We start from the raw sequence: 15601 nt of genomic DNA on the forward strand, positions 1-15601 counted from the left end.
CTTTTTCCCTCTGGTTTCCATGTCAGTGCAACTGAACATATACTGTTGGCATCCATCCTAAGTACATGGCCAATCCATCTCCAACGCCGTTCTATTACATCATCACTTAGCTTCTTTGTTCCAGCTCTTATGTGGAGGTTTTCATTTGAAATTGTATTGGGTCATCTTATTTTCAATATCTGTCTCAGACATCTATTTTGAAAGGTGTTTAATTTCTTCTTGTCTTGTTCAGTTGTTTTCCAGGTTTCACATCCATACAGTAGGACTGATATGACTAAGCTGTTAAATAATCTGACCTTTGTTTTAAATGACAGTACTGATGATCTCCATATTTTTCTTAAACTGCTGAATTGGCCTTTAGCTTTCTTGAACCTGTTGTCCATATCATTGTCACAGCCACCTTTTGTTGTAACTATTCCTCCTAGGTAAGTGAAGTAAGGTTGTTATTTGTGGTGTTTATTAATGTAGTTATTGGAAAAAACAAATAAAAATATTGTCCAAATCAAGTACATCCTTTAGGGAGTGCTCGACTTTAGTGACTCAGCACGAGGTATTTTGTTATTTACAGGTTGGTTAGAACTTTTTGTAAAAAATAAACACTAGCACATCATAAAAAAGCAAGTGAGTAATCTATGTTTCAAATTTTATAACAAAAATCTCTGTATTAAAGGCTGTAGATTTTCTATAAAAATCTTGGTTTATTTGCCACAAAGTACTCTTTTTCTATTAAATGCAATGAAACAGTAAATAATAATGCTTTGCATCAAGTTTCCCCTTGGTATTTTTACAAAATGACCTATCTCTATTATTCAATATATCTGTAGTTTTGATACAATTGAAGTTTGAAAACTTCATACAAAAATAGCTACAGAAGGGGTCATAAACCTTAATATTACATGGTTCAATCGATAAATGAAAAATAAAATGATACTGACCTAATTTAGAATAGAAATTGAAGTTGTGATTTCACTATGACATTATAAACATCTTCAAAATTGACATATTGTGAAATGACTATTTTGCACACATTTTGTTGGTAAAACTAGTTATGAGCAAAATTAGGAGAAACTCATTATATCGTATCTTTTTCAAGAAAAAGTCCTCATGTTACCTTTGTTTTTTTTTCTGCTGCTTGAATAAAGGATGCATACCACAATATTTTAAGTTTTCACATAAAATGCTTTTGATCGGTGGAGAAGAAGTAAGAATAAAGATGCCAAAAATGAAAAACTGTTTATAGAAAGAAAAAGTTCTAATACCTGTTCAATAATTTTAGGTTTGGAGAGGATAGTCAGGAAAGAATACTGGACTGGATAGAAGATAATGAGGAAATAAAATCAGATGATTCCATAATAGATTTAGGCTGTGGCAATGGAATGCTCCTTGTAGAATTGGTAGTTTGCTTATTGTTGTGTCCATGAACGTTGTTTTACATTCTTCTTTACTGATGACTAACATGAGTAAATATATGTAGTGTACTTATAACTTTCTTTATAGTCAGAAAAAAGTTTAAAAAAAAGGAAAAATTCAAATCAGAAAGTCCCTTAAGTATCAATTGGCAAAATCAAAAGCTCAAACACATCAATCAAACGGAAACTAACTGCCATATTTCTGATTGGTAAAGGCATTTCATTATGTAGAAATTGGTGAATTAAACCTGGTCTTAAAGCAAGCTGAACCTCTCAATCATATCTCTTTTAATGTAATTCATATCTCTAATCACTTTTAAATACATTTTTTGGTTTTATTAGTACAATAGTATTGGCTCTGCCAAACATGACATCACCACTCATTCTTATAAATATTGAAGGTTTATGTTTTTTCAAAGTTACATATTAAGCATTTCCTGAATTTATTAAGATGACAAATTTATGATGAAGTATATATGGTAACAGTAACATTTCTAAATGAAGAGGGCACAAATACCAACTTATATATTCATACTTGTTATAATATATCATTGTAACCCAAAAGCAATAACGCACTGGAAGAGTTGGGATATTCAAAGTTATAATTTTTGCTTTATTGTTAGGATCTTAAGGTGGTAGACCTTGGTTCAGGGAGATAACTCTTTAAATCAGTTAAGCGTTTGTAAAAGTCAAGTTCATCAATGTATTTTAAGCATTTACCTGAAACAGATTGAAAATAATCTATGTAACCTAGAAGCTTAGAATATATTTTTGAAAATGGTTGACACAAACGTACTGATGATTTAAAGAGTTATTTCCCTTAACCTAGGTCTTCCTCCTTAAAAGATTATTTATTTTTAATACTGATTGACCATGTAATCATTTGCGCCAAGTGCAAAATGGTTAGCTTAACATGTCTATTGGGATATCCCTAAAAATGTGATAGGGTATTTTTGGAACATCCTATCTGTATGAACAAAAAAACATATTTAAACATTAGGATCAGCTGATTTTCAGCTATCCATAAAACCTGCTCAGCCACTGATATTAGTATTAAGATATGAAATAAGTATCATCTACATGAACAGAAAAAAAAACTAATCATTACAATTTTGAAATATTCCATGGAAATCATAGTACATGTAGATATAAAATGAAAAACTATATTAATAATATTAAAAGATATGTTTTTTATACTTTAGAGCCAGAGAGGTTACAGTAATTTGACAGGAGTTGACTATTCTGAAGGTGGAATAGAATTAGCCAAGTCTATAGCTGTAGGCAATAATGTTGAAAATATAAAATACGAAGTAAGGATGTTTCACTTTTTATTTTTTTAAATATGATATCAACCTGATTAATTTAAAAGATTGGTCAAAGTAGTTAAAGGGAAACTTCGCAAAAAAATCAAAAATTGATATTATGTCCATTCTGTATAAAAATGCTCAAATTTATAGATATGAAAGTTTTATTCCGCTAAATAAGAGATCACCATCGATTTTAAATTTTGAGTATCAGTTCTCTACTCTCCGCCATCTTGTCACCTTCTCCGATGAAAAATCACGATATGTCAATAAACCACAAAGGAACAAAACTACAGTAAACGATGTAGTCGTAATTGCGTGTCGATATCTTGTCAATCGTACGGTTGTTTTATCTGACTGACTAACTTAATACGGAAAATGGTCTTATATTTTTAAATAACCATATAGTCTGTTATTTTTAAACTGATAATATTGTAATTAGTTAAAAAGTCAAAGTTCAAATCATAAAATGATAAATAAGTGTTCCGTGGAAATTGTTTTCGAAAATCTAATTCGTTCATAATTCTTTCAAGTAATAAACTTTATTTAAACAAATTCGGATCTTCCCTCATCTGATCACCAGCATGGCTAAAGGTATTACTCCCAAAGGTATTGGAAGGGGTGTAAGGTGACACGTCCAGGTATTCAATCGATTTCCTGTCCGGCGGGCTTGCAAGTTCATGCATCGTTTCACTTCTGTAGGTATTGATCAGTGTACACGACCGTTACTTATAACTTTCCATTTTGAACTATCAGGTGCATGTATAATATACATTTTTGTCTTGCGTGTCCGAAAGTGATATAATATACTAGTCATTACTGAACTCATACGCTTGTTTATAAATAACATTTCTGGTGTAAAGAATATTATTTATAAAAAAAAAATAATACAAAAAAAAATAATTGAAGAAATACAAATCTATTTACATATTTTTCCAAGGGTTAATTTGGGAAAATGTAATATATACTCGTTGTCAATAGTTTAGGACAGATTGGAACATACCAGAATTATTGATCTAAAAAAATGTGCGCACTTGTCGACGATTCGTGTATACATACGCCTGGTAGAAAGTTACGGAACTATAGTCAGTAGCGCTATTTAAAATATGTATACATGTATACATTGAACATAAGAAAGAAACATACATTTTGTGTAAATTGTGGTAAAAGTTTTGTAAATAGACTAGTCCACGTATGCCAACAGTATGTAATCAACGAATTCGATAGACTATTGTATACCAAAAGAAGAAGAAGAAAAAAAAGAAACAATTTGATTTAAATACAGGTCAATTTATAACTTGCTTTGGTTCATCGAAGTTAAGAACATAGTAAACTCACAGATTTATATATCAATTAAATTGTTCTCGAATAAAGGACGAAATTCGTCATCATCACAATTGTTCCAACATTCATGTAAAATATATGCAACTGGACGTACACTAATAATCCCCAAGGAATGTGAATATTTTCTAGGAAAACTATTGAGTATCAATTTCGGGATTTATTTTCTTTCTTGATATTCAATGACAGCAATTTAAAGAATAAACTACTTGTCGGATATTTGTCCGCTTTAGGGGTATTCTTGCAAGTTGAACAGACTTATAATAACATTCAAAAATAGGGAAAGATAACATTAAATTCGTTGTCTTTTAATTTTAAACATCGTTGATCAAATAGTTATTTAAGTATATATATACGTTGGGAGACGACGATTATTATAGTTGTCTCAGATTTTAATAAGGACGTTCCCGATTATGAATAAATTTGGTTGACGTTTATCACACTTGAAAAGAATATCTATTCGTAATTTTTCGATTCCATTACAAAAATATTTTTTTCTTTATTCGTACATATTATATTCCGCTTCGGTAGAGTTATCTTCAGATAGTTTCATATATTAATTAATACATGGCTTTCAAAAGTCTAAATGTAAGTGTTCTCGTACATTTTTTCGCCTAATAAAGACAAATAAAAATGATTTAGTAAAGCTATTTCTAATTTCTAAGTCCCCCTTTTTTATGAGACATAAATCAAGGACAAGACTTGTATATCATTTCATTCTGACATATGAATTAAGTTTCCAGTCTTTAACCGAAAATTGTGTATTTCTTAGTAAATTAACTTATTTGAATTCAAATAAATAATAGCACCAAATATAATTAAATAATTCCACGGCGACCAATTTTTATTTGTCACCAACTTGAATATGTATTTTTAATGTGTGTATTAAATGCTACCACTGATCCGAATAGACAGTCACACCTGGCAAGGTGTGCCCTAGAGGCGTGGTTAAATACCGAAGTGCAAATAACAATTTACCTTTCAACAAGCCATCTACGAGTATTGCCACAGAACCGTGAATACACACATCGTATAAACCTAGCCATAGCAGAGATAGTAAAAGGTCAATAATAGTACACCAACATATTGTCTTTACAGATTATTGTACTTTAATTTGTTCACCTTATCAGTCCGAAAATGCATTTATTAAAAATAAATTTATAACTTTTTGTGTTGTCTACAAAAATAATTCGAACATATACGTTTAACATAGATAATTTATCTCACGAATGAGTACAATTGAACGTCTGTGCGTTTTATCTTCTTATTATCGGATGGTTATTAGATAAAGCATAAGTCATCGGCGCGCTTACGATTACGTTAAAATATGATTAAAAACCAAGACTTTTAATGATTGTATTTTAAATCCCGGCATGCAAAAATCAGGAGAAAACGTCACGACCTACAGGAAGTAGTTGATATTTTTTCATTAATTATTGAATTTCTCCTTTATTACTGCACATATAGCGATAAAACTTTGTGAATATATATATTATGTCATAATGAACATATTTAAACCATAAGTGAAAAATCGTGAATTTTCCCTTTAACCAATACAAACAGTTGTGATGTCAGCATTTAGTGTTAAGCTTTTTGTTATTTAGACATAATTGTTTGCTCTGCAAAAAAGTTATAGAAATTTCAGCTTTCTTGTAGTTTTCATACGACCGCAAAAATTGCGGTTGTATATTGGTATCACATCGTAGTCGTCGTCGTCGTCTGAAGATGTATGGTTTCTGAATAATTTCATTAGTATAAGTATATAGAAATCAATAAAATTTAAACACAATGTTTATAACCACAAAAGGAAGCTTGGTATTGATTTTGGAGGTTATGGTCCCTAAGGTTTAGGAATTAGGGGCCAAAAGGGGCCCAAAACCATCATTTATCTAGTGTCAGGGCAATTTTAGTAAATAGAAATCAATCAAATTTTAACACAATGTTTATAACCACAAAAGGAAGCTTGGGTTGATTTTGGGGGTTATGGTCCCTAAGGTTTAGAAATTAGGGGCCCAAAACAAGCATTTATCTAGTGTCAGGACAATAAGTTGTGTATAAGTTTTTCAATTGTTCTGAAATTGTACCACAATGTTTAATACCATAAGTAAAAGGTTGGGATATATTTTAAGGGTTATGGGGCAAACAGTCTAGGAAAAAAGGGCAAAAAAGAGGCCAAAAACAATCATTTTTGTAGTTTCAAGACAATAAATTGGAGTTATCTTGCTTTGTCCAGAATGGTTGTTGAATCACCTAAAACCAATACTTTATGAAATCTTCTTTTAAAATTGGAGTTATCTTTCTCTGTCAATATTAATAGTAATTGAATCAACTTAAGTCAATGCTATATACAATATACAATGCAATATTCACTTTACTACCAACTGATAAATTAAAGCAATCTTAACTATCAGTGATTACAAGCACTTTGATTACCATTCTAGGGTAATGCCCCTTTACAAGTGAAAAAATTGAAGAATTTTTTTGTTTCTGTTCTCTTAACTTAAGTTTGTCTTAACTAAATTTAATGAAATGGGTATGTAATGCTTATAACCTCTAAACTCAGTTTAAGTTCAATTTTTGGCAGCTTCATTTTTACAGTTCTAAAGTTATGTCCCTTTATAACGTTATATGCTAGCGGGGGCATGTCTGTGTCCCTTTGGACACATTCCCCATATATTTTTTTAGAAGTTACTATTAATTAATATTAATTTTAACCATGACTGTATGACATTTTATATTTTAATACTTTATGATGTATTTAAATGAGTAGTTATTGTTGCAAACTTCATAAGTACTTGAATTGAGATCATTTTTGGAATAAGGGAAAGGGGGAGGTGGAAAAAAAATTGGGGGGGGGTTCAATTTTTCTCATTTCAGATTTCAGAAATTAAAAAGAAAATTTCTTCAAATGTTTTTTTTTGAGAGGATTAATATTCAACAGCATAGTTAATTGCTCAAAAGCAAAAAAAAAAGTTTTTAAGTTCATAAGACTATATTCATTCTGTGTCAGAAACCTATGCTGTGTCAACTATTTAATCCCAATCCAAATTCAGAGCTGTTTCCAGCTTGAATGTTGTGTCCATACTTGCCCCAACCATTCAGGGTTCGACCTCTGCGGTCGTATAAAGCTGCGCCCTGCGGAGCATCTGGTTCATAAAAGCAGTCAATTTATAATAAACTCCTGAATCTTTAATTGTTATATGTACAATCTGCTTTTAAGAAAATTTATTGTTTCAATGTTAACACAATCCATTGATTTATCCCCTTATAGCAATTGATTGGTTAAGTTTAACATATATTGCTGAGATATAATTTCAGCCTTTCACATTATAGTTATACTTTTTAATTTAATGTATTTGCTTTCCATTGTTTTGTCAGTTGTCTCCCCTGTCACAATAATCTTGCATTGCAATCCCAATTCGAGCTTTTGTCACAATCTATTGGCTATTCTTAATTCAACTCATGTTTAAATCTTTGCTGTATCATCTGTCTCAGCCTTTTGCATTATACTTTTTAATTTAATACTTTTATTATTTTTTTTTAAACACATTATTAATTCATTTTCTTAACAGGTTATCTCCCTTGACACAATCTGCAATTTGTCTGTTATTTTAAAAAGTTAGTTATCTCTTCTATTATCATCTTCATTGATAAATCTTTTGAATCAATCAAAAATATTCTGTTTAAGTTGAATAAGATCACTTAACTTTCTTCATTATGAAGAAAAAAAATCAGGAATTAATGGATTTTTATGTCTATTTTATTTAAATCTTGGATGACCAAGTGCTGTTATTTTGCAATCCAAAATTACATGAGACTCTCATAAAACATAACATGTTGATTTTTTTTTTCAGGTGGCAGATTTGATTTGTGATGATGCAAACAAGAAATACACCTGTCTTGGTCATACATATAAAGTATGTGTAGATAAAGGTACTTATGATGCAATCAGTCTGATGCCTTCAGATGAAATACCAGCACGACAATCCTACCTCCAAACACTGAAGAGGTTAATGTCTGATGATAGCCTCTTTATCATTACCTCTTGTAACTGGACACAAGATCAGCTTGTAGAATTCTTTGGATCAGGTATGAAGATATTTTTGTATCACTTGACGAACTCAAAAGGCGAGACATAGGTATGCTGTTTCCGGCGGCGACAGCGCTTTCAACAATGTATTAGTTTGTGATTAGGTCTAGTTTATGGTGAACCACAAGTGGTAGGTCAATCATATTTGATATGCAGTTGTATAAGCATTGGCACATCTCAATGTCATGGAGACTTTTCGGCCCTGCCCTCTCAGTCATGGTCTATTGACTTTGAAACTTTTGCTTATTATACATGTATTAGTTTGTTATTAGGTCAGTTTATGGGGAACCTCTAGTGGTAGATCAATGATATTTAGTATGCAGTTGTATAAGCTCTGGCATATCTCATTTCCATGGAGCTTATTTGGCTCCACCCCCTTAGTCATGTCTATTGACTTGGAAAATTTTGCTTAGTTAACATGTTAATTGTTCTTCAGTTGTGTCAGCATTAGCACATTTCATTTTCTATGGAGAATATTTGACTTCATCCCTTCAGTCATGGTCTATTGACTTTGAAACTTTTGCTTAGTTTATATGTAATATTTTGTGTTTAGGTTAGTTTAAAGGGGCACTAGCTGTCAAATTCATGGTCACCGATTTGACTCAAATTCTCATATTTGTTTTACAACAATATAAAACATTTATTCACACTATCAAAAGTCTAAAATAAACAGTTTACAGAGCATGGGGTAGATAAAATATAGGTTCGTTTCGTGTGTATTTTAGTCCAGACGCCATCTAATTAACTATCGATTTGACCTCAGATGACCATATAAGCGATGTAAACATAATAAAGATATGAATAGATTAAACCAACACGTGCAATTGGATTTTTATAGGTCTGTTTGATTTGATTTTATAGATTAAAAATAGATGTTTCTCATTGCTTTTAACCGTAAAAGAATGATTTAATGTGCATCGAATTAGTAATCAAATGATTTACCGTAGTTTCACTTTCATTGTTGACATTCTTTTTCTTTAAATAACCAGTACACGTACAATGCATGCGTTGTCAATCTCTAGCTAGGGGTTAAATTGAAGTTCACATGAATACGGATTTAAAGAGGTCGACTCATTAACTTGCAAGTGAAAACCTTATTATCAATGTTTCTTAGCGTAATTTGACAAAATTGAACCTTTTTGGCTGCAAAAAGCGAATTGTTATTTCACTTTTTCACTTTCATTATTGATTGAACAAAAAAAATCAAACTTTAGATTTTTTATATATTTCGTAGCTAGTACCCCTTGAAGATGAAACATTAATGTTAAATCATTGGTATTTGGTATTCAAATTTATTAGCATTTGTAAGTATTGTGTCCATGGAGATTATATAGCTCCACCCCCTATACATGGTTCATTGACTTTGAAAATTTTACAAGTTAATGTTTGTGTTTAGGTTTGTTTATAGTGAATGACTTATGATAAGTCAATGATATTTGGTATGCAGTTGTATTAGCATTGGCACATCTCATTTAAATAGAGATTGCCATTGCCAAGTACTTCAGTCATGATTCTTCGACTTTGAATATTTGTCTTACTTATGTAACATGTTAAGTACTGCTTTTTTAACATTTGCATAATCAAAATTACAAAAAAGCAAGACATATCTCTGTGATAACAGTTTATCTTATATTTTGTATACTAAAAAGTTGTAAAATGTAAAAAGTGAAATATAAAAAATTCTGAACTATAGGGAAATTAAAAACGGAAGTCCTCTATGTAAATGATAGTTAACTCATAGATACCACATCTCTTTTTATTTAGATAGATGCTTTTTACAGAAGTTATATATGTCTTTAAAATGACTTAATTTTTGGTTGCCATTGAATGTGACATTCCATTATGGCGAATCAACATATTCAGTAAGAAGATCAATCTACATTTGTAAAGTTTGTAATTGGTGGTTTCAATGTTGTACATTTTCAATAATTTGTTGCCTGTATTAATTAATACAATTTTTACTTTTTAGATTTAAAGCTGCATGATAAGATCAAGACTCCAAGTTTTCAGTTTGGCGGAAAAACTGGAAATACAGTGACATCATTGATATTTAAATTAAAATCATGATATATGTGCAATAAATATCTCAGTCCTTTTTTACATAGTGTTTCAATTAAACTTGGTGCCATATGATCTAGGACATCTTCTTATCAAAACAATGCTTTTACTTTTGAGGGCTTAACATTGAGATTCTAAAGACTTTTACTACTGGTTATGTTTCCTTCTCTGATCAATTGTTGCTGTAAAGTGTCTTTCAGAAACTTGCATGGTCATTTAATCAGAACTATTTGAACATGCTTACATTTCTACACCTTATACCTGTCTCTAGAAGTGGGGACTATGTTACCTCAAAAACTATGTAGCAGAATGTCATCACATTTAGTCAGCAGCTTGACAGTGACAAGTTGTAGTGTGTGAGCACTTTTGGATCAGATACCTGCTTCCCCTTTGATAATACTGCACATGTACTTTTCTCAATATTACAATAACCACACCAACTCAAGATGATTGCCAGTAGTTTAGATGTTTAAAACACCTTCATCTTGTTTGCTTTTTCTTTGATTGATAAGTGTGGGTATGCTCAACACAACATGGCTAGCATTTTTTTAATTTTTTTTATTTTTAGTTAGAACCCATGGCATCATTGTGTACATAGCCTCAATATCCCCAACCAGATTCAATTGACTGTGGACTATCTTGTTCTGGTAATTTTTGGTAGCAACATATATGCAGATTGCAGAATCCAACTTTTGTTTTAAGAAGTATGTGCAACTCTTATTTCATATTGCAATGACTATAGGTTGAGGTTATATTGTAAATGTTCAGGCTATAAGTATAGGTGACTAAAATCAGCTCATAACTCATTAGCTTTGAAGAGATAGCAAATACAAACTTTCAAAACTGTTTAGACTTGGCATGGAATCAAAACCAACCTCTAAATCTTGAATGAGCATGAGATAACTGATTGATTGATCAATTAATTGGTTGTTGTTTGCTTAACTTCCAGTGGCAATGAGAAACAGAGGGAAAAGAATCAGTTATATATTGCTACCAAATTTTTAGTGTAAAACTAAAGTGTGGTATGGTTGCCAATGACTAGACAGAAAATTTATAATTCTTACCAAGGGCATACTGCATCTGTTGTAGAATGCTGTTTATATGGTACTGTGTACTTTTCTAAATTTGTGATCGATGACTTAACTTAGCTTCAACTAAATCATTTGATCACAAAAAGAAACCAAAATACAGGTCAAGTATAAATTTTACACATTTATCATTTGTTTTTATGGATTTGTTCTGAAATACTTTATTTTTGTATTATTGACTTCAGGCTCTGGATTATAAAAATTTTCAACAGATTGCGTTCTCTGTGGTATGATATCCAGGAACCTGAGTACATTTTAGAGGTTTTTTTTGGAAAACTGGTCCCTGGTCTAAAAATTTCATGGTCTGTTTCAATGTAGTGTACTTTGAAATGAGGAATTCTTTCAAGAGATATCAGACTCCAGATGTTGAGGATCTACTGTTGATCAGGCTCCATTAAAGATATGCTGTCAATTCAGAAATTATTGCATGCATTTATTTATTATTGCCATTTGACATGACATACCAAAATGTGAGAATAATTTTTGTGATTACAGGAAAAACTGGGTACAAATATATGTTCCAGATTTCAGAATGTGAGCTCTTTTTATTTGGATACTCCCACAGGCACATTATTTGAAATAATTTTCTGAATTTACAGTAATATAAAAAATTTGATTTAGAGGAATTTTTCCAGACAAAATCAGTTCCTGATTTCATTGCTCTGAAGCTATTCTCATTTAAATAGATTACTCATTAGCTATTATACAACAAATCTCTGTACATTTATTTATCTTAAAGTAAGGCGTTCAATCAAATGCCTCAAAAATTAGAACAAAAAATATAACTAAAAAATACTTTGGTATATTTTACTTAAATATTGTCAAAATACAGGTAAAAACATAAAATACAATGATATTCAACAAAATATGGGTAAATATTGTATGATAATGTATCACAATCAAATATAATACAGGATATTAACAGTTTTAGGATAACTATGTAAATAGTACATGTATATGATATTGTATCACAATCAATAACAATGAAAACAATTACATAAACTGTTCTAAGGAATTAATGAGCATTATGAGTTGGATATAAATTACATATATATATACAAGAGGTACATTCATACTTCATAAAGATGAAAAGGAATAGGATTTTATTTAGAAGATCTGAAAAAAATCTAAGCTAGTAAACATATAAAAAAAAAATGTTTACAGCAGTATATATGTTGTTAATAGCAAAAGCATGGTTCTTAAATTAGAAATACAGTGAAACACCTGTTTAAATCCCCAAAATTGTATGTTTACCAGAAATGTCTAATATGAATGCCTAACTAAACAAATGATGCTGGATGTATATTGCGTACTGTTACATATTTTTTAATGCTAGTTTTAATTTTGTTTACATATATTAATAAGAGTTTGATAACCAAAATAAACGACTAACATTTAGGAAACTAAAAAGTTGTAGCAAGTCTAATAATCCAGTCTATTACATCACAATTTGATATGATATGACTTTCTCTACTACCTAAAATATAATACTGAGAAAATAGATATTCTTTTCCTAGACGGTGGGTTTAACTGTTGTTGTTTAGCTTTACAAGTATAATCAGAGAAGCTTACAACTGAAAATCAATATTTGAGCCTCCTGCAAGGTCAAAAACGACCTGCGACCTCTGGTATTTTTAGAGGTGAATTCCGACCTGAGGGCCTTCTAAAAACGACCTGCGACCTGTAAAATTTGGAAAAATAGACCTCCGACCGACTTCCTTCCTCTGTGTTGGGAAAAACAACCTGCGACCTGTACATTTCCTTTATAAACGACCTCTCGACGAATTTAAAAGCGACCTTGCGACCTGAGGGGGGTTCCCTGTGGGAGCCTCATATTTAGGAAGGTGTTGGCGTCTTTCTCCAGTGATTTGTTAATAAGGCAAGGTGCACTAAATTAAGGTGGTACCCAACACTTTCACTAAAATTAATTTGGCTCGTTTAATTTTCATAAAATTTTGACACAGTATTTACTTTGACCCTTTTAACAAAAATATAAAAAATTCAAAAAAGTTGAACCAACCGTTTAATCAGAAAAATAACACTGGTTATATAGCAGTTTGACAAACACTTATTTTGATCATTGAGATGCTTAATATTCCCTTAACAGCAAAAGGTCATTAAAACGTTCTGCTGATTTTACAGAGTTATCTCCCTGTAGTGTTAGGTACCACCTTAACTTACAAATTCAATCACATGGCAATTTTTCTTCTTTTGTTTTGGACAAACCATCAAAAAGAAAGCAATATGAAACTGACAACCATGAAATAGAGGTAGTGTAAAAAGAGATGCATTAAACCCCCAACAAACAAATAAAATTCTGAAAAGTGTCATGGATGTTCTTTGTAATTTGTAATTCCTTTTAATTGTTGACTACAATTACTAAGACTAAGAGCCCCTTCCCACTGGAAATACATCAAATAAAATTGAAATTTGGCATTGCATAATATAAAATTTGAACAAATATTAAACTGGTCTATACAGTTTTAATACTATATGGAAGAAAGCTACAACCTTGAAATTGGAATGTGAAACAAATCTGATCAATATTTTTGAAAGACTATACTTTTCTACAAAATAAATAAAAATATGCTATATAATCTTATGTATCCTATCTATGTTTACAGTTTTTAAAGGGTATTATTTTTTTAACTTTTGTACTTGCAAAAATAACAAAAAAATTCTACTTATAGAGTATAGCAGGTATATATGTTCAAGATTAATCAGCATATCAGTTCAAAACATTAAAAACATACATGGATAAGTTACAATTACCACTACTAATTCCTTAGTCTATTTAAAATCCATACATGTCAAAATCTAACATAAATACTCTTTATCATTATTTCCAAGAATGAAAAATTAGACTGGAAAAATATTGATATTTGTTGGCAAGTATTTATACTACAATGTTCTCAATGCCCTTTAAAATGTTTGATTTATAATCAAAACTGTAAATGTAAAACACCACTTTTGGTTTAATAAAGCTGCAAATATTGTGACAACATTGTATATGACATGAAATTCAACCACCATTTGTTAAAATTATTAAAATGAAGTACCCATTACAGCTGATATAAATACTAATGAAATATAAACTAATATCATTTTCAAAGCAAGTAGGAGTAATTTATGTTATGGTCAAGGGTTAAATGCCCAATTTTCATTACCCTTAGTTTGAAATTTTATTATCATTCTTTGGAAGGATTTTTGAGCTACATTTAGCATCAAAAGGATAAAATTGTTTATCATTAATTTTCATTTTATCTTAAATTTTTAAATGATTAACTATAACACAGAAATGAAATGGTGTATGAATAAATTAAATTTGATCCTTTTAAAATAAAGAACAAATAAGAATACAAAATAAAAAACCAGGTGATCCGCAGGGCGCAGCTTTATACGACCGCAGAAGTCAAACCCTGAACAGTTGGGGCAAGTATGGACACAACATTCAAGCTCGATACAGCTCTGAATTTGGATTGTGATTATATAGTTGACACAACATAGGTTTCTGACACAGAATGAATGTGGTCTAAGAACTTAAACTTAAAAACTTTTAAATCGGACATTTACCTATTATGGTCCAATATCCTAAATCAAAATACATGGTTAGATTCAGCATATCAAAGAACCCCATTAATTCAATCTTTGTTGAAATCAAACAAAGTTTAATATTTACCTCGATTTGGACTGACTTTAAAACTGCGCTCATAATAAAAAAACTAGGTACATGTTAAGATTCAGCATGTCAAATAACCCCAATAATTCAATTTTTGTTAAAATCAAACTAAATTTAATTTTGGAACCTTTGAACCTTAATGTAGACCAATTTGAAAACGGGACCAAATATTAAGATTCTAAATACACAGTTAGATTCGACATATTATCAAGGAACTCCAATAATTCAATTTTTGATGAAATCAAACAAAGTTTAATTTTGGACCCTTTTGGCCCCTAATTCCTAAACTATTGGGACCAAAACTCCCAAAATCATCCCCAAACTTCCTTTTGTGGTTATTGACCTTGTGTTTAAATGTCATAGATTTCAATTCACTTATAATAAAGTTATTGAGCGAAAACCAAGAAAAAAGCTTATTTAGGCCCTTTTTAGCCCCTAATTCCTAAACTGTGTAACACAAAACTCCTAAAATCAATCCAAACCTCCCTTTTGTGGTCATAAACCTTGTGTTAACATTTCATAGATTTCTATTTACTTATACTTAAGTTATTGTACGAAAAACCAAGGAAAATGCTTATTTGGGACCTTTTTTTTGCCCCTAATTCCTAAACTATTGGGACCACAACCCCCAA

At 30.6% G+C, this 15601-nt stretch overlaps 1 protein-coding gene across 1 annotated transcript in view; it reads left to right on the forward strand.

Moving 5' to 3' along the window:
- Positions 1-10244, forward strand: part of LOC143074990 (EEF1A lysine methyltransferase 2-like) — a 12781-nt gene extending 2537 nt beyond the window's left edge. Inside the window, exons 3-6 of the mRNA XM_076250213.1 lie at positions 1277-1394; positions 2612-2719; positions 7909-8143; positions 10114-10244. Of these exons, the coding sequence (XP_076106328.1) occupies positions 1277-1394; positions 2612-2719; positions 7909-8143; positions 10114-10211 (559 nt within the window). The 3' untranslated portion in view covers positions 10212-10244. The remainder of the gene's footprint in view (positions 1-1276; positions 1395-2611; positions 2720-7908; positions 8144-10113) is intronic.
- The last annotated feature ends 5357 nt before the right edge of the window (positions 10245-15601 follow it).

The sequence above is a fragment of the Mytilus galloprovincialis genome, chromosome 1 (genome assembly GCF_965363235.1).
Source record: "Mytilus galloprovincialis chromosome 1, xbMytGall1.hap1.1, whole genome shotgun sequence".
NCBI lineage: Eukaryota > Metazoa > Mollusca > Bivalvia > Mytilida > Mytilidae > Mytilus > Mytilus galloprovincialis.